The sequence below is a fragment of the Zophobas morio genome, unplaced genomic scaffold (genome assembly GCF_036711695.1).
Source record: "Zophobas morio isolate AGI-343-1 ecotype UQ-CSIRO unplaced genomic scaffold, CSIRO_AGI_Zmor_V1 ptg000031l, whole genome shotgun sequence".
NCBI lineage: Eukaryota > Metazoa > Arthropoda > Insecta > Coleoptera > Tenebrionidae > Zophobas > Zophobas morio.
In genome coordinates this window covers 1,426,482-1,452,660 of record NW_026972136.1, presented here as the reverse complement: position 1 = coordinate 1,452,660, position 26,179 = coordinate 1,426,482, and the positions used below count along the sequence as shown (strand labels likewise).

The window sequence follows — 26,179 nt, the reverse complement described above, 5'->3', positions numbered from 1 at the left end:
GAAAAAATAAAGAAAATAAAGAACCTAAAAAAATTTAAATGATAAATTACAAAACGAAAAAACTGAAGATATGAAAAAGTGGAAAATTCAAAATTGGAATATCCAAAAGCTGAAAAATCGAAGAACTATAGAATTTAAAAATGATAATTCAAAGAATTGTGTATAGTAAAATTGAAGAAACAAAAAAATGAAAAAATTGCAAATCCAAAAATTGAAGAAACGAAAAATTTTAAAAATTGACATTGGAACGACAAAAAATTATAACACCAGAAAAATCGAAAAATTGTAAAAATGCAGAAATTAAAGAACCGAAACAAAAAATTGCAAATCGAAGGTTTGTAGGAATGAAAAATCGAAGAACCAAAAAATTGAAAAATTGAAAAGTCGAATAAATAAAAAGTTTTAAAATTAAATAATTTAAAACTGGATACATTCTAAAATCGTAAAATTGAAAATGTTTTAAAGTTATTATTACATATTTAAAATCAAAATTTAAAAAAATTGCAATTCAAAAAGTGAAAAAACGAAAAATCGAAAAATCATGAAACTGAAAAATTTAAAATCTAAATTTGAAAATTCGAAAACTTGAAAAACGAAAAATTGCAAATCGAAAAGTTGAAAAATCCAAAAAGCGGAAGAATTCACCTTGAGAAAAAAACAAAAACTATAAAATTAGGACATTTAAAAACCGAAAAATTCAAAAAATAAAAAAATAAGAAACCAAACCGAAAATTCGCAAATGGAAAATTTGAAGAAATAAAAAATTTACGAATCGAAAAATCAAAATTAAAAATTAAAAACTCGAGAAATTTTAAATCGAAAAATAGCAAAATCTAAAATTGAAGAAACAAGGGAAATGAATAATTGAAAAATTGCTAATTAAAAAATTAAAGAAACAAAAAATGAAAATTAAAATTAGGAAACAAAAAATTATAAAATTCCAACATTGAAAAATCGAATAAAAAATGAACAAATGAAAAATTGAAAACTCTCGAATTTGCAAAAATCAAAAATTACAAATTGAAAATTCCAAGAAATGAAAAACTGAGAATCGAAAAATTAAAAATAAAATATTGTAAGTTCCAATAAAAAAAGTTTTAAAATCCAATAAATTAGGAATTAAAAAAATTCAAAAATCGTAAAATTGAAAGTGAATTATTTTTAAATTATTATTATTGAATATTTAAAATGAAAACTAGAAAATTGCAAATAAAAAATTAAAGAAACCTAAAATTGAAAAATCATGAAACTGAAAAATCTTAAATTGGAAAAATTGTAAACCGAAAATAATTTAAAAACTGAAAAAATTTACATTGAAAAAAGATAAAAATTATAAAATTAGGACACTGAAAAACCAAAAAATTGGAACAATAAAGAAAATGGAAAGCCGAAACGAAAATTCGCAAATGGAAAATTTGAAGAAATGGAAAATTGAGGAATCGAAAAATAAAAATTTTAAATTAAAAACTCCAGGGATTTTAAATCGATAAATAGCAAAATCTAAAATTGAAGAAAGAAGAGAAAAGAAAAATTAAAAAGTCGCAAATCGAAAAATTAAATAAACAAAAAATGGAAAAGTTAAAATTAAAAAACAAGAAATTATAAAATTCAAACTTTGAAAAACCAAATACATAATTAAAAAAATAAAGAAAATAAAAAGCCGAAAACAAAAATTACAAAACAAAACAAAAATGAACAAATGAAAAATTGAAAAATTAAAAATTGAAAACTCTTGAATTTGCAAAAATCAAAAATTACAAATGAAAATTTGAAAAACTGAAAAACTGAGAATCGAAAAATTAAAAATAAAATATTATAAGTTCCAATAAATGAAAAAGTTTTAAAATCCAATAATTTAGACATTTAAAAAATTCTAAAATCGTAAAATTAAAAGTGATTTTTTTTTTAATTATTATTATTGGATATTTAAAATGAAAACTAGAAAAAGGCAAATCAAATATTTAAGAAACGAAAAATTGAAAAACCATGAAACTGAAAAATCTTAAATTGGAAAAACGAAAAATTAAAAATCGAAATTTTGAAAAATCGAAAACTTGAAAACGGAAAAATTGCAATCGAAAAATTGAAAAATGCAAAAACTGAAAAAATTCACACTGAAAAAAAACAAAAATTATAAAATTAGGACATTGAAAATACAAAAAATTGGAGCAATGACAAAATGGAAAACAGAAACAAAAAATGGCAAGTCGAAAATTTGTAGAAGTGAAAAATTTATAAATCGAAAAACAGCAAAATGTAAAATTGAAGAAACAAAAGAAATGAATAACAAAAAAATCGCAAATCGAAAAATTAAAGAAATAAGAAATGTAAAAATTAAAATTATAAAATTCAAGCATTGAAAAATCGAATAATTGAAAATATCTTGAATTTGCAAAAATCAAAAATTCCAATTGAAAATTTGAAGAAATGAAAAACTAAAGAATCGAAAAATTGAAAATAAAAAATTCTAAAATCGTAAAATTGAAAACGCTTTTTTTATTATTATTAATTATTTTTGGATATTTAAAATGGAACCTAGAAAAATTGCAAATCAAAAACCGAAAAAACGAAAACTGAAAAATCATTTCAATAAAACCGAAAAAAACGGAAACTCAAAAATCTAAAAGTTGAAAAATGGAAAAATTGCAAATCGAAAAACTGAAAAACTGAAAAATAAAGGAAATAAAAAACCGAAACGAAAAATTGCAAATCCAAAATTTGAGGAAATGAAAAATTAATGAACCGGAAATTGACGAAAAATTAAAAAATTAAAAAATCGCAAATTGAAAAATTAAAGAAACAAAAAATTGAAATTGAAAAAACAAAAAATTAAAAAATCGAATAATTGAAAAAATGACCAAATGGAAAATTGAAACATTAAAAACTGGAAACTCCTGAAATTGAAACATACAAAAGTTGGGAAAAGAAAGAAAAATAATGAAACAAACGAACTTGATTAAACAATAATAAAATCGGAAAATTGAAAAATTGTAAAAATAACGAAAATAAAAACCGAATCGAAAAATTGTAAAGGCGAATAAATTAAAAAGTTTTAAAATTCAATCATTGAAAAATGAAAAAAATTGTAAAATCGTAAAATTGAAAAAGTTAATTTTTTTTAATTATTATTAGATATTTAAAATGAAAACTAGAAAAATTGCAAATCAAAAATTGGAGAAACGAAAAATTGAAAAATCCAAAAACTTAAAAACTGCACACTAAAAAAATATAAAATTGAAACACTGAAAAACCGAAAAGTTGAAAAATAAAGAAAATAAAAGACCGAAACGAAATATTGCAAATCGAAAATTTGAGAAAAAAAAATCGTAAATTGAAGAAACACGAAAAATGAAAAATTGGAAAATCGCAAATCGAAAAATTGAAAAAGTTGGAAAATTTAAACTCGGAAACTCGAAAAACAGATGAAAGATTTCAGTTGAGAAAGCTGCGGGAGTGTTATTTACGCCACTAGTTTTCACTTTATGGACGTTATCAGAAAATGCAAAAAAATTGTGTGATAATAATCACAACCTTCGACCAATTTTTTTATTTATCTGGATATATAATCAATTAATTTTATTGATTAAATCAAAAATGATTTATCTAATCTTCCTAGCCTTCTAGGAACACATTCCTATTTTACTTTAACATACAGACGTTATCATAAAAAATAAATAAACACAGTGTGCAGAACCAACTATATTTCGTTAAAATTTTAAAAAATTTTGAAATTGAAACCTTGCATCGCAAGGACACTTTCGAGCTATAGAATAACAGTAGTGGGTTTTTGGCTCCGAGTGTATCTACTTTCTATTTATATTTTCCAAAAATAATATTTTACGGAGCAATAAATCATGAATTTTGTGGTTTTTCCCCTGTTGATTTATCCAGACGGCAGGCAAGTATTAAAAAAATTAACCAGACTTTAAAAATCAAACAATATAGATAGCGAAATTGTGATTTATCGTCATAAAATATTTCAGTGCCTCCATCTTTTCTAAAAATATAATAATTTCGCGTAAATATTTATTCAACTTTTAAAGGCAAGAACATCCGTTCGAAACCTCCTGTTTCCTTTGTAGCGCCTCGCTTTGAGAGTCCGAGCATTAATTGTGCATCGCCGATTTTTTTTGACAGCCAAAACACTCCGAACATATGCCAGTTTAATTATGAGTGAAGATAAACACCGGCTTGATATTAATATAAGGTATCTCTGATCGCAGTCAGAGCATAACTGTTCAAATATTTTAGGTTTTGCAATTGACATCACTTAATTATAACCGAATATTGACGCATCGCTGCGAGATTTATCTATTCATAATTCACCTCGCATTGATCCACTCGTGTTTGTTAATAATAAAGCGATTTCGCGTTAATTTATCTCCAAAGTGGGCTCGCGACAAGATCTAATTTACAAAAAAGCAGATGATACATTTGATGCAATTTCCTTTTCGTTATATTGACTCGTCTAATATTTACGAGGCGGCGTCTATTTCGAGACGCCAGAGGCGGAAATAAGGAATGGGAAAAAGGAAATAAACGCAAGTTATTCAATTAAAGCGCAAGTGTGTTTCCTTTTCGACATCGCCGCTTTTGTGCCCGACAATATCGACATAATAACGTGTTTGTCGTAAATAAACAGCTTTGTGCCATTATCATAATCTATTAAGACATTCGTACTTGGGGGCTTATGATCGGAGGTCGTATATCATCGCGTTTCGGAATAATTAAATCTATTTTTGTGCGTTTATGGAGCACGATGATACCCGTTAAATTCAATTGATGGGGAATATCGATTTCGTAACTGAAGACTTTGCATTCATAGATAAGAAAAAGTCGTGATCGAGTGGGTGGTTGGCGTATTTTCATTTCTACGAAATTAGAAACTTTTCAGTGAAGGAATTGAATGAAATTATTTTGCTTTGTTGAGTGTTTGTACAAAATATTTCAATGGCTCCTATATCTTTTGTAAAAATGTACTGACAGTCTGTTAGTTATATATAGATTTTAAAACTGTGTTCACACACGTGTCCTACCCTATTGAAGTCATTTCCACTGATTTTTTTTTTAGTAGAACAACCAATATGTCTGAAGATATTATATTTATTTTTAACCCAAATCAAACAGTAATGAATTTTGAGCACCTCTGGTATTTTACTTTATGAACAATTTTAAAAGATCTTGGAAACCTTAGGAGTTTTATTTATTTTTAAAATTATTATTTAAAAATATCTTGGGATCTCTCGATTTTTTGCTTTTGGAAAAACTTTAGAAAAGCTTGAGGTCCTGTAATTTTTACTTTCTGAACGAATTTGAAAGAGTCCAGGTGGCTCCTGATGCTTTTTTTAAGAGTCAGAAAAAAGCTTAGCTTTTGAAAAAATTTTAAACAATTTGGGGGCACTGGTGTTTTGTTGAAAGAATTTTGACGTTTTTCGGTATTTTTTTCTAAGAATTTGCAAGAATCTTGAGGACCACCATTACCTACATATTTTTGTAAAAAAATTTTATGAATATTTTCAGAAACATCTTAGGGTCCCTGGTGTTTTATATTTGAAATAATTTGAAAGAATATTTCGAAAATGTTTACTTTTTGAAGGAATTTGAAAGGATCTCAAAGGTCTCTAATCTTTTCTTAACCAGTTTGAAAGAATCTTGAATCTCCTGGTATTTTATTTTTGAAAAAATAGGGGATATTTTGTTTTTGAAAAAAATAACAATCTGGCAGCTGTTCCTGAAAGAATTTGAAAGGATCTTGAAAAGCTCCTGTATTTAGTTTTTGAAGTAATTTGAAAAAATCTTGACGTTCTTCGGTGTCTTTAGTAAGAATTTAAATCTCGGAGGTTTTTGGCTCCTGTTTTTTTGAATATTTGAAAAAATCTTGAGGGGCTCCGGTGTTAAGTTTTTTAAGATTTCAAAAGAGTCTTAAAAAACTTGAGTCTTTGTGATGCTTACTTTTTGAAAGACTTCGAAAGAATCCAGGTGACTCTTGATGTTTTATTTTTGAAGAAATGTACTACAATCTCGGGGCTTCTGGTGTATTATGTTGTTTCTGAAAGATTTGAAGGGATCTTGTCTTTAGTTTTTGAATTAATTTGAAAGAATCTTGACGTTTTTCGGTGTTTTTTTAAGAATTTGAAAGAACTAGGACCTCCGATTTTTGAAAAATTCAAACTGATTCTTGGAATTCCCTGACTCCTATTTTTATATATATTTTAAATATTTTCAGGGGTCGCTGGTGTTTTATATTTGAAAGAATTTGTAGGGATCTTGAAGGACCTCTGTGTTCAGTTTCTGAAAGAATTTGAAAAACCGGAAAGAATCTGAAAGAATCTGAAAGAATCTGAAAGAATCTGAAAGAATCTGAAAGAATCTGAAAGAATCTGAAAGAATCTGAAAGAATCTGAAAGAATCTGAAAGAATCTGAAAGAATCTGAAAGGATCTTAAAGAATCTTAAAGAATCTGAAGGAACCTGAAAGAATCTGGAAGAATCTGAAAGAATTTGAAGGAACCTGAAAGAATCTGAAAGAATCTGAAAGTCTTACAAAGAATTTTAAATAATTTGGAAGAATTTGAAAGATTATGGAGGAATTTGGAAGAATTTGAGACATTTTGAGATTTTGAAAGAATTTAAAAGAATTCGAAAGAATTGGGAGACTACCTGTGTTCTATTTCTGAAAGAATTTGTAAGGATTTTGAAGGACCTCTGTGTTCAGTTTCTGAAAGAATTTGAAAAACCGCAAAGAATCTGAAAGAATCTGAAGGAATCTGAAAGAATCTAAAAAAATCTGAAAGAATCTGAAGGAATCTGAAAGGATCTTAAAGAATCTGAAAGGATCTTAAAGAATCTAAAAGAATCTGAAGGAACCTGAAAGAATCTGAAAGAATCTGAAAGACTTACAAAGAATTTTAAATAATTTGGAAGAATTTGAAAGATTATGGAAGAATTTGGAAGAATTTAAGACATTTGAGATTTTGAAAGAATTCGAAAGAATTCGAAGACTACCTGTGTTCTATTTCTGAAAGAATTTGTAAGAATCTTGAAGGACCTCTGTGTTCAGGTTCTGAAAGAATTTGAAAAACGGGAAGGAATCTGAAAGAATCTGAAGGAATCTGAAAGAATCTAAAAAAATCTGAAAGGATCTTAAAGAATCTGAAAGAATCTGAAGAACCTGAAAGAATCTGAAAAAATCTGAAAGAATCTCAAAGAATCTCAAAGAATCTCAAAAAATAATTGAAAAATGGAAAAATTCGGAAATTGTAAAATTGAAAATGTGAAATTTTTTTTAAATTATAATTATTATTACATATTTAAATTGAACGCTAGAAAAATTGCATATCAAAAATTGAAGAACCGAAAAACAGAAAAATCGGGAAACTCAAAATTCTAAAATTGGAATAAAGAAAAATTTAAAAATATAGAAATTGAAAAACCGAAAAGTCTAAAATTTGAATAATTGAAAAATTTCACACTGAAAAAAGGAAAAATTATAAAATCAGAATATTGCAAAACGGATCAAATGAAAAACAGAAAATAAAACACTGAAACGAAAAATTACAAAATCGAAAAATTGAACCATCCGAAAGTTGGAAAAGTACAAAAACTGAAGATTTTAAAAATGAATACTCTTAGAGTTGCATTTAATAAAATTGAAGAAATAAAAAAAATAAAAACTGATAAATCGCAATTCGAAAAATTTAGGAAACGAAAAATTGAAAAATTATAACGGAAAAACAACAAATTATAAAACCGAAACATTAAAATATCGAATAATTGAAAAAATAAAGATAATGAAAAACCTAAAAAATCTAAACAAAAAATTACAAAACGAAAAAACTGGAGAAATGAAAAAGTGAAAAATTAAAAATTGAAACATCCAAGAGCTGGAAAATCGAAAAACTAGAGAATTTAAAAATGTCGAAGAGTTGTGTCTAGCAAAATTGAAGAAACAAAAAAATGAAAAAATTGCAAATCCAAAAATTGAAGAAACAAAAAATTGTAAAAATTGAAATTGGAAAAACAAAAAATTATAAATCGAAAAATTGTAAAAATGCAGAAAATAAAGCACCCAAACGAAAAATTGCAAATCGAAAATTTGTAGAAATGAAAAATCGAAGAACCAAAAAATTGAAAATTTGTCGAATAAATAAAGTTTAAAATTCAATAATTCTAAAATCGTAAAATTGATTTTTTTTAAATTATTATTACATATTTAAAATCAAAACTAAAAAAATCGCAATTCAAAAAGTGAAAAAACGAAAAATTCAAAAATCATAAAACTGAAAATCCGAAAAATTGCAAATCGAAAAATTGAAAAATTCAAAAACTGGAAAAATTCACATTGAGAAAAAAAAACAAAAAATAATAAAATTAGGGCATTTAAAAACCGAAAAATTCAAAAGTTAAAAAAACAAAATCCAAACGAAAATTCGCTAATGGAAAATTTAGTAATCGAAAAATAAAAATTCAAAATTAAGACTTAGAAAGAATTTTAAATAATTTGGAAGAATTTGAAAGATTACGGAAGAATTTGGAAGAATTTGAGACATTTTGAGGTTTTGAAAGAATTCGAGAGAGCTCGGAGACTACCGGTGTTCTATTTCTGAAATAATTTGTACGAATCTTGAAGGGCTTCTGTGTTCAGTTTTTAAAAGAATTTGAAAGAACCTTAAGGTTTCTCAGTGTTTTGTTTTCAAGAGAATTTGAAAGAACCTTGAGTAACTCTGATGTTTTATTTTTGCAAACAAAATTTAACAGTCCTAAATGATGAATTAACAAATATGCAAGTATCTCTGATAATGGATTTTTGAAAAATTTAATTAGGACCTCAGGAGTCAAGAACTCTTGTTTTTGGTAAAATTTTTAAAAACCTTGGGAAGTACCTATTTTTGAAATAATTTGATAGCATCTAAAATCTAGGGGGTTTCTGGTGTTTTAGTTCTAAAAAATTTGAAAGAATATAAAGGGTCTCTAGAATTTACTCTTTGAAATAATTTCAAAGAACTTGAAAGAATTTGAAAGACCTTGACAGAATTTGAAAAAATTTAAAAGAATTGCAAAGAATCTTAAAGTTTTTCAGTGCTTTGTTTTCAGGAGAATTTGAAAGAACCTCTAGTGACTGGTGTTTTATTTTTTGGAAAAAAATTAAAAATTGTTATTTTTGTAATATTGTTTTTGTTTTTTCAACAAATCATTTAATGTTTTTTTGGCGCAATAGACTTTATTATTATTAAATCTTGAAGGCTTCTGATGTTTAAATTTCAAAAATTTGAAAGAATCTCTAATAATATATTTTTGAAAAATTTAAATAGAATCTCAGAAGTCCTTAACTGTTGTTTTTTGGAAAATTTTTAAAAACCTTGAAAGTCTCCGGTGTTCTATTTTTGAAATAATTTGATAGTATCTAAAATCTAGAGGTTTCTGGTGTTTCAGTTCTGAAAAAATTTGAAAAAATCTAAAAGATCTCTCGTAATCCGTCTTTGAAAAAATTTCAAATAACTTGAAAGAACTTAAAAGAACTCTAAAGAATTTGAAAGACCTTTACAAAATTTGAAAAAATCTAAAAGGTCTCGTAATCCGTCTTTGAAAGAATTTCAAACAACTTGAAAGAACTTAGAAGAATTCGGAAGAATTTGAAAGACCTTGACAAAATTTGAAAAAATTTGAAAGAATTTCAAAGAATCTTAGGTTTTTCAGTATTTTGTTTTCAGGAGAATTTGAAAGAACATCAAGTGACTCTGGTGTTTTATTTTTGGAAAAAATTTAAAAATTGTTATTTTTGTAATACGGTTTTTGTTTTTTTTTCAACTAATTATGTATTGTTTTTTTTTTTGGCGCAATAAACTTTTTTATTATTTATTATTATTAATTAAAGCCGTGGTGTTCTATTTTTAAAATAATTTGATAGTATGGGTCCGTTAACTTGGCACCACCAAGTTAATGAATTTTACTCAAAAGCTAGCACCTCGTTGTTCTAACCTAGCACCAGCTAGCACCACCAATCAAAAAGCTAGCACCACCTAATTATTGAAATAAAAGCCTTTTACTTTCGGGGGGGGCCAAGTTAACGCTAGCCCCCCGACATTATTTAATTCTCATGAAAAGTTGGTCCGAGGTAGTTTAGACCTAGCACCAGCTAGCACCACTAGTCTCATAGCTAGCACCACTCTGCAAGTATTAAAAAAAAATTAAAAACCAAAAAAAAAGTAGCCCCCACTTTTTTTTCTTTAATGGTAAAAATCAGTAGGTTAATAGTCTAGAGCTAGCACTCGCTGGATCCATTAAAAAAAAGTGTATTTTTATTCAATAAAATTCAATTATGTAATAAAGGGTTATTTTCGGGGGGGGCTAAGTTAACGCTAGCCCCGCAATATAATTTAAAGACAATGAAAAGCTAGCACCTAATAGTTTAGAGCTAGCACCAACTAGCACCATTAGTCTTATAGCTAGCACCATTAAACAAACTAAATAAAATAATTGAAAAGCCCTGAAAAAATAACTCGCATCTATAATTCCCAATCGTGGCCGGAAATAAACTATCTTTGAAAATTAATACATTACAATCATCCATTACTTATAAAAAGTCATGTTTTCTGCATTGAACAGAACTTAATATCTACATTATCTACATATTTAATTAAATTACATCACTTGCGTTCAAATCGTTCTTCATTTATTTCAACACACTAAAAATTAGGCCATGATAAATGCGATCATTTAATTTTTTTCCACAGTCATACATTTGACTGACATTACGTAAATAACAAATTTGAAATAACAAGCGAGACTATAAAATTTAAGTCATTTGTAATTTATAAATCCGAGGTTAATGACGAAAACCTTTGTAAACTCTAAATTCCTAAAAATATTATTAAAATAATTTAAAATCCTAGAAACTTAACAGACAATGTGTCTAGAAGTCAAGTACAAATTATGAAGTTTTACTATCCGTAATAATAATCCGTCTTTTGGGGCAAGCGTCTATTCTTTAGTTTCGCGCTTAGTAATACTTCAGGTATACGGACAAAATAGCATTTGTGAACAGTTTGGTGGGCCTTGTAGATCCCTACTACACTTATACAATGAATATTTGTTTGAATAACACGCTTTAGAAGCAGTTTATTTTCAAGTTAATGCAAATTCATTACTTATTACTAACAAACACATTATTCATTTTAATAAGAACTAATTTAGTTTTTTGTATCGATAGTGGTTTATTGGAGTTAACACTTTAACCATAGTTCCTTTATTACAAATTTTATTACAAATTTGTAATAAAGAAGCTCTAACTTTGTTGTTGCGACGGTAATATTCTTATAAGATCGTAAAATTAGCATCATACTGTCCTGTAGTAATCTTGTAGTGCAAACTGTCGTCGTCAAAACGGACTCTTCTTAATCAGGGAAACTGTAATTCTTCCATTAGTTCTACTCCGTGCCGATATACACGGTGAGTCACTAAACGGGTGCTCCTCGATATCTCAAATAACTGTACAACCTTAGTGTTTGATTTTTTTCCAATCACTAATAATAATAATATAATTAATGAGATAGTGAGGACCGCGCGTTTAGTGATTCGGAATTGGAAAATGGTACAGCCAACGAGCTGTGAATTTAAAAACCGGCTTTTTTTTCTAGTAGTGATAACTATGGATGGTTCTAATTATCATTAAAGTTCGTATTAGTTTTCAGAAAGGGATTGTGAAGACACGCTTCTTTCAGAGCGTAGTCAGACATCTACTCCCCTCAATGCCGGGTTGGATATCCCTAATTACAGACACTGCATACTGTCGGTACTTTTCTACTATGACTATGGGACAGTAAATAAAATAAATAATTTCCAGAAAACATATATTGTAGGTAAATATTTAAAAATAAGTTCGACTTAACTGTAACTCCATTTTTTTCTTTTAAGTAAATATAGATATCTATACTGTGCCTGAATACTTTGATGTAGGCAACATGTAATACACATCAGAAGCATCTTTGATCAATCTGTTAATCTTTTTAAACTAATAATTACAGCACAAAACAACAACACAAAAATCATACTATGCCATAAATGAGAACAAAGATGTCGGACAACTAATAATGGAAAATTCAAACAAAATAGAACGTAATTTATTCAATCCTTTGACGAATATAAAGAAAAGAAAATAAATAATATGTTTCTTAATAATAGGGTGGTATGGTTAAAACTGCTCGCCTTTTCTATCTTCACACAGCGCTATCCTGTGTTCAAAATTTCTACGTAGTCTATTTAGAATCTCGGATGTTAAATTAAGATCTGTACGACACCACACGATCCTTTTGCGCAAATGATCTTCATTTTGAATTGGAAGGGCTGAAGTGGTATGGATGAAATCAGTTTGCCCTCAGGACGTTAAAAACCGAACTCTGAGTAATCTGCATTTGTCTTCCGATCTGCTTTTGACTCACGTGAGGATTTTCTCTATAATTTCAAACAAGGCAGCTTCATTTTCTGGCATTGTTACTGTAAGATGCCTAACTTTAGTTTTCTTAAATTGATCAACTTCTCTTAAGCTTTTTTCGAGTTTAATAAATGTTTGGTTAGAAGGAATTGTATCGCCTGGCATATATATGAACGACAGCCTCAAAATTTCCATAACATTTTGCCAAAGTTAAAAGCATATTGGGTTTTTTCGGAATTCAAAAACGTTATTAGCAAAAGTTGAAAATAATTTGACTGCTACAAGAAATTTAAGAGGAAGTTATTTATGAAAAGTAAAATGTGTTGCCTATTCAGACTTATCCAGGTGTGAACAGATAAAATAATCACACTTTAACTTAAATTTGTTTTACGGCAGCTATAAAGTAATACAAATTTACAACTAGTTCCAACTTACTCATCTAATGTAATAGAGGTTACCACTTTAATAATACTTGTGATTTAAAAAAGAGAGAGAAAGAAAATAGGAAAATACTGGGTACAGCTTAACAAAAAAAAATGCACTTATAAAAACAACATTCGTGATTCCTTTACAAAACTATAATGTATAAAAAAAAAGCAACATGCAACATATTAAATGTCAAATATCTTCAAGTTTTCGTTGTGAAGAAATGCATATCCTACAAAAGGTCCAAAAGAGCTGGGTTTCGACTCCCTCGGTATCCAGTAACACCGCATTAATTATAATTTTGATTTTTGTGGAAAATTTGTTTAAGAATATCCGGTAAACGTGACGTCAGTTCATTTGTGTGAGTATGTACACTTAATGGTTAGACTAATAATTATGGACTTTTTAAATCTATAATTCTTTATAAATTTCTGGTTTTACATGAACCACATCATTGTTGTACAATATGTTGGTCCACACAATTTGTTAGTTAATATATATTAACTATGAGATATGTTAGAAAATAATTTGCATTTTAACCAATAGACACTATATTTCGTCTATTTCGAAACTAAAGAATAGACGCTTGCCCCAAAATAGGGATTATTACTACGGATAGTAAAAATTCATAATTTGTACTTGACTTCTAGACACATTGTCTGTTAAGTTTCTAGGATTTTAAATTATTTTAATAATATTTTTAGGAATTTAGAGTTTACAAAGGTTTTCGTCATTAACCTCGGATTTATAAATTACAAATGACTTCAATTTTATAGTCTCGCTTGTTATTTCAAATTTGTTATTTACGTACTGTCAGTCAAATGTATGACTGTGGAAAAAAATTAAATGATCGCATTTATCATGGCCTAATTTTTAGTGTGTTGAAATAAATGAAGAACGATTTGAACGCAAGTGATGTAATTTAATTAAATATGTAGATAATGTAGATATTAAGTTCTGTTCAATGCAGAAAACATGACTTTTTATAAGTAATGGATGATTGTAATGTATTAATTTTCAAAGATAGTTTATTTCCGGCCACGATTGGGAATTATAGATGCGAGTTATTTTTTCAGGGCTTTTCAATTATTTTATTTAGTTTGTTTAATGGTGCTAGCTATAAGACTAATGGTGCTAGTTGGTGCTAGCTCTAAACTATCAGGTGCTAGCTTTTCATTGTCTTTAAATTATATTGCGGGGCTAGCGTTAACTTAGCCCCCCCCCCGAAAATAACCCTTTATTACATGGCTTTATTGAATAAAAATACACTTTTTTTTAATGGATCCAGCGAGTGCTAGCTCTAGACTATTAACCTACTGATTTTTACCATTAAAGAAAAAAAAGTGGGGGCTACTTTTTTTTTGGTTTTTAATTTTTTTTTAATACTTGCAGAGTGGTGCTAGCTATGAGACTAGTGGTGCTAGCTGGTGCTAGGTCTAAACTACCTCGGACCAACTTTTCATGAGAATTAAATAATGTCGGGGGGCTAGCGTTAACTTGGCCCCCCCCGAAAGTAAAAGGCTTTTATTTCAATAATTAGGTGGTGCTAGCTTTTTGATTGGTGGTGCTAGCTGGTGCTAGGTTAGAACAACGAGGTGCTAGCTTTTGAGTAAAATTCATTAACTTGGTGGTGCCAAGTTAACGGACCCTGATAGTATCTAAAATCTAGGGGGTTTCTGGTGTTTTAGTTCTAAAAAATTTGAAAGAATCTAAAGGGTCTCTAGAATTTACTCTTTGAAAGAATTTCAAAGAACTTGAAAGAATTTGAAAGACCTTGACAGAATTTGAAAACATTTAAAAGAATTGCAAAGAAGTTTTTCAGTGCCTTGTTTTCAGGAGAATTTGAAAACTGGTGTTTTATTTTTGGAAAAAAAATTAAAAATTGTTATTTTTGTAATATTGTCTTTGTTTTTTCAACAAATCATTTAATGTTTTTTGGCGCAATAGACTTTATTATTATTATTTATTATTATTAAATCTTGAAGGCTTCTGATGTTTAAATTTCAAAAATTTGAAAGAATCTCTGATAATATATTTTTGAAAAATTTAAATAGAATCTTGGAAGTCCTTGGCTCTTGTTTTTTGGAAAATGTTTAAAAATCTTGAAAGTCTCCGGTGTTCTATTTTTTAAATAATTTGATAGTATCTAAAATCTAGAGGTTTCTGGTGTTTCAGTTCTGAAAAAATTTGAAAAAATCTAAAAGGTCTCTCGTAATCCGTCTTTGAAAGAATTTCAAAGAACTTGAAAGAACTTAAAAGAAGTCAAAAGAATTTGAAAGACCTTGACAAAATTTGAAAAAAATTGAAAGAATTTCAAAGAATCTTAGGTTTTTCAGTATTTTGTTTTCAGGAGAATTTGAAAGAACAATGGGTAACTCTGGTGTTTTATTTTTGGGAAAAAAGTTAAAAATTGTTATTTTTGTAATATTGTTTTTGTTTTTTCAATTAATTATGTATTGGATTTTTTTGGCACAATAAACTTTATTATTATTTATTATTATTAAATCTTGAAGGCCTCTGATGTTTAAACTTAAAAAAAAAATTAAAAAATCTCTAATAATATATTTTTGAAAATTTTAAATAGTCTTTGACTCCTGTTTCTGGGAATATTTTTAAAAATCTTAAAAAGCCCTGGTGTTCTATTTTTAAAATAATTTGATAGTATCCAAAATCTGGGGACTGCCGGTGTTTTAGTTCTGAAAAAATTTGCAGGAATCTTGGATTTCTTGGTTCCTGCTTTTGAAAATTTTCTAAAAAATGTCGAGGATCTCTGACGTTTGGTGTTTTAAATAATTTGAAAAAATTTGGGAGTTGCTCAATGTATTTTTTATAGAGTATGAAAAAATCTGAGGCTTGTGGTGTTTTATTTTTGAAAAAATGTAATACAACCCCAAGGGCCTCTGATATTAGAATAATTTGAAAAAATAAGGGGGTTTGTTACTTTGTTTTTGAAAAAATTTAAAACAATCTGGGGCTACTAGTATTTTGTTTCTGAAAGTATTTGAAAGGATCTTCTGTGTTTAATTTTCGAAAGAATTTGAAATAATCTTAAGCAAGTCTGTGTTTTCTTTTTGGAAAAATGTAAAAATTTCAGGAAATACTGATACGTTTTTCAAAAATGTTAAAAGAATCTCGGAAAATCGGGAAAATTTGAAAAATATTTGGGGCCGCTGGTGGTCTATTTTTATTCATAATTCGATAGTAACTGAAATCTGGGGGCTTCCAAAAAATCTAGAGGGGTATAGTTTTTGAAAGAATTTGAAAGAATCTTGGAGCTCCTCCATGTTCAACTTTCGGAGAAATTTTTAAAAAATGGTTACTTTTTTTAAGAATTTGAAAGAATCTCGACAACCCTTGATAATTCATTGTTGAAAAATTTAAAAAAAGTTACTTCTATGAGGAAAAACAAAAAAATGACAAAAACGGATTTTGTTCAAATAGTAGTTTGCATTTTCAGTTGATATTGATTTATGGTTCGTTTGAACTTGAGAGATTTTGATATAAGTATTATCGATCCATGATTATTATTTTAATCATTTTTATAGTAGTATTACATGTTTGGTTTCCTAGATAAGGTTACGTAATTTCGTAATTTCGTAATTTCTTACTAGATAACAATGTTTAAATTAAACCCTTTTTTAAGGTGAAATTAAAACAATGTTGAAAAAACTACAAAATTATAGACCCCCATTAAAAATGGCAGACGTGTGAATTTTTAAATAAATATAGTTGGACCTGATTTTTTTACGAGAACATTTTCTTACAATTAATTCAACTTACGAAAATTTATAAAACATGTTCCATGAAAAATTTAATTCATATAGTGGGACACCGATATTACATACGAAGGCAAATCGATAAAATTTTAAGACACATCCAGGTATAAAAAAAAGATTTACAAGCCAAACTTTCCTTTTTCCGGCTTACGTGTTACGACTTTTATGAACGTGGTAGACAAGTGTCTGATTTTACCTAACGGCGTCACCTGTTGTGTTAAAAGCGTAATAAAATAACCGTAAAACGGGTGTGCTTTTATTTTCCGTGCAGCTGGAGGCGCTCTAAAGTTCCTTGAAATTCCTGACTCAAACGTCAAAAAGTTATTTATTATATTATTTATGTACATGCTGTAAGGAAAAAAATGTTTTTTTAATTTATATATTAACTGACCTTGAACCAACCAATCAAATCTGAGTTTTCTGTAAATGTTGGACGCGCAGTGACTGTTTAGTTGCCATCGATTTGTATTAATTAACTTTCATTAATTACTGTTGTTTGTCATTAGTAGATAACAATATTTGGATTACTATTGTGTAGCGTTTGAACTAGCCGCCCTGTTAAAAGCATATTTAGAAATTCTGAAACTTAAAAATTAGTGTTGCTTCCTTTTATATTATTATATAAACATATTGTAAAACTGTTGAGATTGAAAAACAAAATTTTACATACAAGAATAATGTTCCTATTGGTAAATCTGCGCTCGTATTTTAATTTTCCAAACAAAACAAAACAAAAAAACGAATCGAACGAAACGTGATCCAATCCAAGTTAAAAGAGTTTTGCGACGAAAGGGAAACTTCCTATTCGTTTACATTTATTTCTCATTTTATATGCGAACTCTGCACATATGAAGATTCACAGTACGGCAATTCCAGTTTAAACCACCCGCAGCAATGCCGAAAAAATTTAATTTAAAGCCAAGTAAAAAGTTAGGTTAAGTTCTCCATGCTGTAGCAGCCTGATAAAGCTCACAGCGTTATAACATAATCCCACGCTGTCACCGGTGAAATCTGCCTTCTCCATAAAGACGAAGACAATTTTTTGTTGTTGCAAATTTATACTAAATATAGAACTTTTCGGTGCTCATGACATAATAACTAACAATAAAATTTTTTCATCTCTATTAAATCCTCTTTAGTTATCGTGTAAATTTTTTTGTAATAACCTAAACTAAGAGGCGGTTGATTTTAAAACCCGCAATAGATTTTAATAAAAAGATGTCTAGACACTTAATAATATGAGAAAAAAATGTGCAAACGATTCAACAACGACAAAGTAAACGTAAATTGCTTAGTCTAATTTGCTCAATAATGTCGTAATGAACCTCAATATTTTTCTTTGTTGTAGGTGATATCGTCGACGTTCTAACCCTGACGAACTTTTCGATCAATTTCATCCTCTATTGCATCATGTCAAAGAAGTTCCGAATGGTTTTCAAGGAGTCGTTTTTTCCATACCTGCCGTGTTCCAACATTTCTAAGGAGAACTGGATATCGCTGAATACTATTCAGACTTATGTATAGACTGTAAATAAATAAATTAAGTTAAGGACTGTGTTAATTATTGTAAATTTACATTAGATATAACAGGGTATTTAGTTTTACGTATTTATTTAATAAACTGATAAAGGATCTCATTTTCTCTCTGTGTGCGTTTCTGTTGAAAGTTAATGTATCTAATGTTGTTCCAAATCGATGAGCCCACAATAAAGTTCGAGCCAGATGCAAATGAGTGTATTTTTAGGCCCATTGCGTTCTCAACTTATCGAAAAAGTATTTAATTGTTTACAAAATTTTATTTTAGTACGAGCTTTTATTAGCCCACTTCGTTTACTTTTTTCTTATTTGTGTACACACCCAGAAATTAAAAGTTAAAAAAATTTAAATCGGGTGTTTACACCGGTTTTAATATCTTTTTTTATTAAGGATCAAGGCGGATTAGCCCAAAATACGGGTTTTAGCAAATTTATCGAACATACAATTTTTATCTTTGTGATTTTATGGTCTTGTGCAAGACTGATTATCGTTAAGCTCCACTTATTTGCTGTGGAAACATTTTATTGCAACAATTTCCGCGTTGCTGAAATAAATTCAGCCCGGATTGTTGGTTTTGGCCTTTCGATTTTCCTGTTTGAGATTTTAACCGACTGAAGATTGATATTATGCATATTTTGTTTGGCTGCATTTTTGTTGTCAATTGACGTGTGTTCTCGAATTTTTGTGGCGTTCAAACAAATATCAACTACGCGCAAAAAAAAAATTATTGTCCATCATCAAATGCCTGTGTCTATATAGGAACTTGAAATGTTAGGGGTGGTTTTCCCTTAAGACGCAGACACACGTCAACGAGGGATTTCCCAAATATAACCCACAAATTTAAGCACGATATATTTTTTACAAGACTCCTGGACATGGAAACATGAATTTTTAAGGATATTTCCCCTTAGGACCGAATTCAGCATTTAAGGGGTTGAAAGGAATGAAATTTATTTTTACAAATTCTTTAAAAATTCTTATGTTCAATCAGCTATCAACGCTGTCAATGCTTGTAAGAGATAAACATACAAATGTACTTCCAGACTGTTTTTAGTTCTATCCCTGAGGAGATGAAAAAGGGAAAAATTCCTAAAATACTCCAACTTTCATAAGTCTTGTTTTGTATTGAAACTGTTTTACGTGGGTGAAGCCGCAGGCACCAAGCTAGTATTAATATTTTATTTTGTTAGTAGTTGCAACTTTTCCGTTTGAATAACTTTTAATTTTAAAAACTTCGTAGAAACAAAGAATCCATAAAGTTTGCCTTCAGGGGTAATAAAATAAAATATTTAACAAAAATCTGTAACGTTAAACTAAAAACTAATTTTATTCTAATTATTAGATGTGTTCATTAGTATTTATTATTTCCACCAATTTTAAAGGAATTATATAAACTAATCACAGCAGTGTAAATGTATTTTAGAAGAAAACAGTAGAAAACGCAATAAACCTGACAAAAACAAACGTAAAATAAGAACAAATTTTATGATGATTTTAAATTGTAAGATCTTTGTAAATTTAGTACAACTGTCTTAAAAAAAGTTAGCTGTGAGACCAAACATTTTTACAATTCGTGATTGTTTTTTAACACAGTAACAAAACAATTTACATTATGTTAATATTCCACAAATTCTCCGAAGTATAATAGGTTTGGGTAAGTAGAGTTGAAATATTTTAAGAAGAACACACCAATAAAACGTCGCAGTGGACATACAAGCGTCCGGATGAATCCACTTGTGAGTGTACTGGGGGGAAAGTGTACTAGTCAGTGCTTAATCTTGTCTGTTGGAAGGTTATGACGGTTTTTCCTATTTTATTTAACTACAAATAGAAAAATATATATCAAAATTTTAAAAATCGAAAATTCAAAAACCGATCAAAATCGAAAAGTCGAAAGATCGATCAAAATCGACAAATTGGAAATGTGAGATTTTGAAAATTTTCCAAAATTCAAATGTTGAAAAATGGAGAAATCGAAAACCTGAACAATCGAGAAATTAAAAAAATGAAAACTCGAAAAATTGAAAAAAGTTTAAAATCGGAAATTCGAAACATCAAAAAATCGTAAAATCGAAAAATGGAAAAATCGTTCATATAAAATCAAAAAACCAAAAATCAAAAAACTAGAAACCGAGAAATCGAAAAATAAATCTACAATTAAAAAAAAAAACGCAAAATTGAAGAATCGGAAAACTAGAAATCGGGAAATCAAAAATCTACAATTAAAAAGTTCGAAAAATTGAAGAATGGAAAAACTAAAAAATCGGGAAATTGAAAAATCCCAAAACTGAAATGTCGAAAAATTGAAACATCTAGAAATCGAAACATCAAAAGATTGAAAGATCGAGAAACCCAGAAGACGAACAATCGAAAATTGGGAAATTTGAAATTGAAACATTTAACTTAAAGAACCCGATAAATAGATAAATTAAAAAATTGTGACATCGAAATCTCGATAAATTGGAAAATCGGAAAACTGAAAATTGAAAAATTGAAAAACCGAAAAATCTAAAGCGAGAAATCGAAAAATAGAAAGGTCAAGAGACAGAAATGTCTAAAAATTAGAAAAACGAAAAATTACAAAGAAACATTGAAAAATTGAAATATTGAAAAATCCCAAAATTGAAATATTCTAAAACTGAAACATCGAAAAATTGAAAAATCGAGAAATCGAAAAGTAGAAAAATCAAAATAGAAAAAATTGAAAAATCGAAAAATCGAAAAATCAAAGAATCGCTTAATAGAGAAATTGAGAAAAAGAAAAACCGAAAATTTCGAAACGCCAAAAATTGAAATATTGAAGAATCGAAAAATTGAAGAATCGAAAAACTGAAATTTCGGAAAATCGAGAAATGAAAAAATAAACAATTGAGAAATCGAAAATTCGAAAGATCGAGAATTGGAAAATCCTCAAACTAAAATGTCGAAAAATTAAAAAGCCGAAAAATCTAAAAGCGAGATATTTGAAAAATAGAGAAACCAAAAAAAATTGAAAGTCGAAAAATTTTAAAATTCGAAAAATTCAAATATGTACATACACATACATATTAAAAGTTTAAAATCGGCAATTCGAAACATCAAAAAATCGTATACTTTAATTAATTAATTAATAATATAATTTAAAAAATCGAAAAACTAAAAATCAAAAAACCAAAAATCGGGAAATCGAAAAATCTACAATTAAAAAATTCGAAAAATTAAAACATCGAAAAACTAAAAAATCGGGAAATTGAAAAATCCCAAAATTGAAGTGTCGAAAAATAGAAAAACCGAGAAATCGAACTTGAAAAATTGAAACATCTAGAAATTGAAACATCAAAAGATTGAGAGATCGAGAAGCGCAGAAGACGAACAATAAAAAATTGAGAAATTTGAAATTGAAACATTTAACCCGATAAATCGAAAAGTTAAAAAATTGAGACATCGAAATCTCGATAAATTGGAAAATTGGAAAACTGAAAATTGAAAAATTGAAAAACCGAAAAATCTAAAGTGAGAAGTGGAAAAATAGAAAGGTCAAGAAACAGAAATGAATAAAAAATTAAAAAAACGAGAATTAAAAAGTCCAAAAATTGAAGAATCGAAAAACTGAAAAATCGAAATATCGAAAAATCCCAAAACTGAAAAATCCTAAAACTGAAACATTGAAAAATTGAAAAATAGAGAAATCGAAAATTAGAAAAATCAAAATAGAAAAAATTGGAAAATCGAAAAGTCGAAAAATCAAAGAATCGCTTAATAGAGAAATTGAGAAAAGGAAACACCGAAAATTTCAAACGCCAAAAGTTGGAATATTGAAGAATCGAAAAATTGAACAATCGAAAAACTAAAATCGTAAAACTGAAATTTCGGAAAATCGAGATTTCGAAAAATAAAAAATTGAGAAATCGAAAATTCGAAAAATCTAGAATTCGAAAATCTTCAAACTAAAATGTCGAAAAATTAAAAAACCGAAAAATCTAAAAGCGAAAAATTTTAAAAATCGAGAAATTAAAAAAAATTAAAAGTCGAAAAATTTTAAAATCCGAAAAATTCAAATATGTACATACATACTAAAAAGTTTAAAATCGGGCATTTGAAACATCAAAAAATCGTAAAATCGAAAAATGGAAAAATCTTTAATATAAAATTTAAAAAATCGAAAAACTAAAGATCAAAAAACCAAAAAGAGGGAAATCGAAAAATCTACAATTAAAAAATTCGAAAAATTGAAAAATCGAAAAACTAAAAAATCGAGAAATTGAAAAATCCCAAAACTGAAATGTCCAAAAATTGAAACACCGTAGAATCGAAAAGTCGAAAAATCGAAATTGAAACACTTAACTTAAAGAACTAGATAAATGAAAAATTAAAAAACTGAGACATCGAAATCTCGACAAATTGGAAATCGGAAAATTGAAAAATTGAAAAACCGAGTAGTCGAAAAATCGAAAGGCTCACAAATGTCTAAAATTTAAAAAACCGGAAAATTAAAAAGTCGAAAAATTGAAGAATCGCAAAATTGAAAAATCGAAATAACGAAAAATCACAAAAATTGAAAAATGCCAAAACTGCAACATCGAAGACTTGAGAAATCGAAAAATTGAAAAATCGAGAAATCGAAAAGTAGAGAAATCAAAATAGATAAAATTGGGAAATCGAAAAGTCGAAAAATCAAAGAATCGCTTAATAGAGAAATTGAGAAAAGGAAAAACCGAAAATTTCGAAAGGCCAAAAATTAAAATATTAAAGAATCGAAAAACTGAAATGGCAAAACTAAAATTTCGGAAAATCGAGAAATCGAAAAATAAAAAATTGAGAAATCGAAAATTCGAAAAATCCTGGAAAATCCTCAAACTGGAATCTCGAATAATTAAAAAACCGAAAAATCTGAAAGGGAGAGGTCAAAAAATCGAAAGAGATATCGAAACATCAAAAAATCGTAAAATCGTTAGTATAAAATTTAAAAAATCGAAACACTAAAAATCAAAAAACCAGCAATCGGGAAATCGAAAAATTTACAATAAAAAAATCGAAAAATTGAAGAATCGAAAAACTAAAAAATCGGGAAATTAAAAAATCCCAAAACTGAAATGTCCAAAAATTGAAATACCGTAGAATCGAAAAGTCGAAAAATCGAAAAACCGAGAAATCAAAATTGAAACATTTAACTGAAAGAACTAAATAAATGAAAAACTTGAGACATCGGAATCTCGATAAATTGGAAATCGAAAAACTGAAAATTGAAAAATTGAAAAACCGACTAGTCGAAAAATCGAAAGGTCAAGAAACAGAAATGTCTAAAATTTAAAAAACTGGAAAATTAAAAAGTCGAAAAATTGAAGAATCGAAACATCAAAATATCAAAAAATCCCAACATTAAAAAATCCTAAAACTGCAACATCGAAAACTTGAGAGATCGAAAAATTGAAAAATCAACAAATCGGAAAGTAGAGATATCAAAATAGAAAAAATTGGGAAATCGAAATGTCGAAAAATCAAAGAACCGCTTAATAAAGAAATTGAGAATAGGAAAAACCGAAAATTTCGAAACGCCAAAAATTGAAAAATTGAAGAATCGAAAAGTGAAATCGTAAAACTGAAATTTCGGAAAATCGAGAAATCGAAAAATAAAAAATTAAAAAATCGAAAATTTGAAAAAGTGCAAAATTGAAAAAACGCAATATTTTGAAATCAAAATATTAAATCCAAAAATTTCTAAACTGGAAAATTGAAAAATTGGAAACCAAGGCACTGAGAAATCAAAGATCGAAAATTTGGAAAATTCGATAAACAAAAAATTATAAAATCGAAAGAATCTTTAAAAAAATAAAGGAAATGAAAAAACGAAAATTTGTAATATAAAGCCCAGAAAATGAAAATAAAAAAATCCGGAAAAAGAAAAATAAAATCAAGAACTTAAAAAACTGAGAAACGAAAAATGAAAAATCCAAAATTTAAAATATAGACATAAAATGAAACATTGTGAAACCGAGAACTTGTAAAATGAAAAATTGCAAAACTGAAAAATTCGGAAGTCAAGAAATTGATGAAAAATTAAGGTTGAAAAAGTGAAAAATCTAAAAGCAAGAGATCAGAAAATCTAAAGAAAGATACCGAAACATGAAAAAAGTGAAAAATGTAACAATTAATATTTCCAAAAATTGAAAATTGAAAATGAAGTACTGAAAAACCAAAAAAATCGAGAAATCGAAATATTTAAAATTAAAAAAAAAACGAAAAATTAAAATTTCGAAAAATTGAAGAATCGTAAAATTGAATCGAGAAATCGAAACATCGAAAATTCCCAAAATTAAAAAATCCTAAAACCGCAACATCGACAACTTGAGAAATCAAAAAGAAAAAAAAATGAAAAAGTAGAAAAATTGGAAAACTGAAAATAATAATACCTAGTAATAATGGACCCAATTATTATTATCAAAAAAATTGAAAACTTTAATAATATAATTTGGGAATATGTCAAAATATGTAGATGCAGGTAGATCTTCAGTTTCAAATAAAAAAAAAATGTAAATATTTTCTCGAATTTTATAAAACAGATTTATTAACTCTATTTCCTTGACAGATTTTACAAAAGTAATGAAGATTGTGATAAAAGTCTAGAAAAAGCAATTAACGCAGATAAAAGTATCAATAAAAATTAATATAAGTTCACTATGATTCCTAACAATTAACAAAAGACTGAGGAAATTTCCTTTTCTTTAAAGTACGCATTATCAAAATACTATACAGCTGATAAACAATAATTTATTGCTAATATAAGTTCATATTTTTTATTATTGCATTGTGTTTCTCGAGGTCGCTAAAATTAATGAAAGTGACGAAAAACTATGTATATTTTGCATATTTTGACGATCCATTGCATATTTTTTCGGTTTGAGCATATGTTTGCATATCTCTCTAGTTTCTGTTTTACTTCGCCAGTTGAAACAAAATCGAAACTATTTTTTGCAAGAAAAATGTGGAGAACGCCGGTTTTTTTACAATTTTTAAGATGTTCCGAAAGAAGAAAATATTAATTTGTTGTCTGAAGGATCGACAAAGACATCTAAAAAAAAAAAAAAAACTCAAGCAAAAAAACAAGCAATTTGCTGCCGTTAAACGAACATTTAGACACACCTGACTGAAGTCTACACTCCTTCGAACCTCGCCTACCCTTGATCCGCAAAATAACAACACATAAAGCAGAAAAAACCATGATGAGTTTACGACGCTCCTTGCCGCAATCCTTGGAAGCACATATTGGCAAAGAAATTTGTCTGTGAGAAATCCCTCGACATTTATTGCTCCAGAAGCGTCGTTAGTGAAACACGATCATCAAACCTTTTACACCGCAAACGCTATTTTCGCTACGTATTCAAATTTACATTTTCGTCCTTTTAGAAAAATTCCCGCCGCCACTCGTAACGTCTCAAACACGAAACTCCTCAAAGCTTAAAGTCATGGTATCAATTTCGTAAGTAAACACAAAGCACGTTCGCTGAATTTCACTTCTTCAAAGCATGAAAATTGTCTTTAGTCCTGGTAACAGGTGCAGACATGTCCGTATCGATTTCAGCGTCTGAATTCGCACACTACACATTTTGCATCCCCAATAAGTTGTCATTAAAACCGGAAAATGTGTGTCGAAAAACGTGTCTAGCCCAGGTAATAACCCGTCAAAATTCAGATTGGAAACATCCCCGGAGTCCCGTATTTCCTGCCGGGATCAATTTTTTGTTTATTAAAACGGCGGTCCGCCACATTATGGAAATGTGAATAAGAAGCTGCTACATTTGAATATCTTTGAACCCGAATTTGCCCCGGAAAGAGCAGACATCCCGAGTAAATACGCCAGGAGTGAATATGAATGTAATCGTTGGATCTTGGACGAAGTTTCCGAGCGAGCAGCACGTGTCGAGTATTTTTAAACTGTTTTTAAGAGTTGTCGGGTTTTGTTTTTTTTTTAATGGCTTGGGTCGTTTTAAATTACTTTCCGCTCCATTATACAAATTTAAATTCGGCATCGTTTG

At 28.2% G+C, this 26,179-nt stretch overlaps 1 protein-coding gene across 1 annotated transcript in view; it reads left to right on the top strand.

Moving 5' to 3' along the window:
* Window positions 1–18,268, top strand: part of LOC135139451 (G-protein coupled receptor dmsr-1-like) — a 77,643-nt gene extending 59,375 nt beyond the window's left edge. Inside the window, exon 3 of the mRNA XM_064069690.1 lies at window positions 17,980–18,268. Coding sequence (XP_063925760.1) covers window positions 17,980–18,155 — 176 coding nt within the window. The 3' untranslated portion in view covers window positions 18,156–18,268. The remainder of the gene's footprint in view (window positions 1–17,979) is intronic.
* Window positions 18,269–26,179: the final 7,911 nt, after the last annotated feature.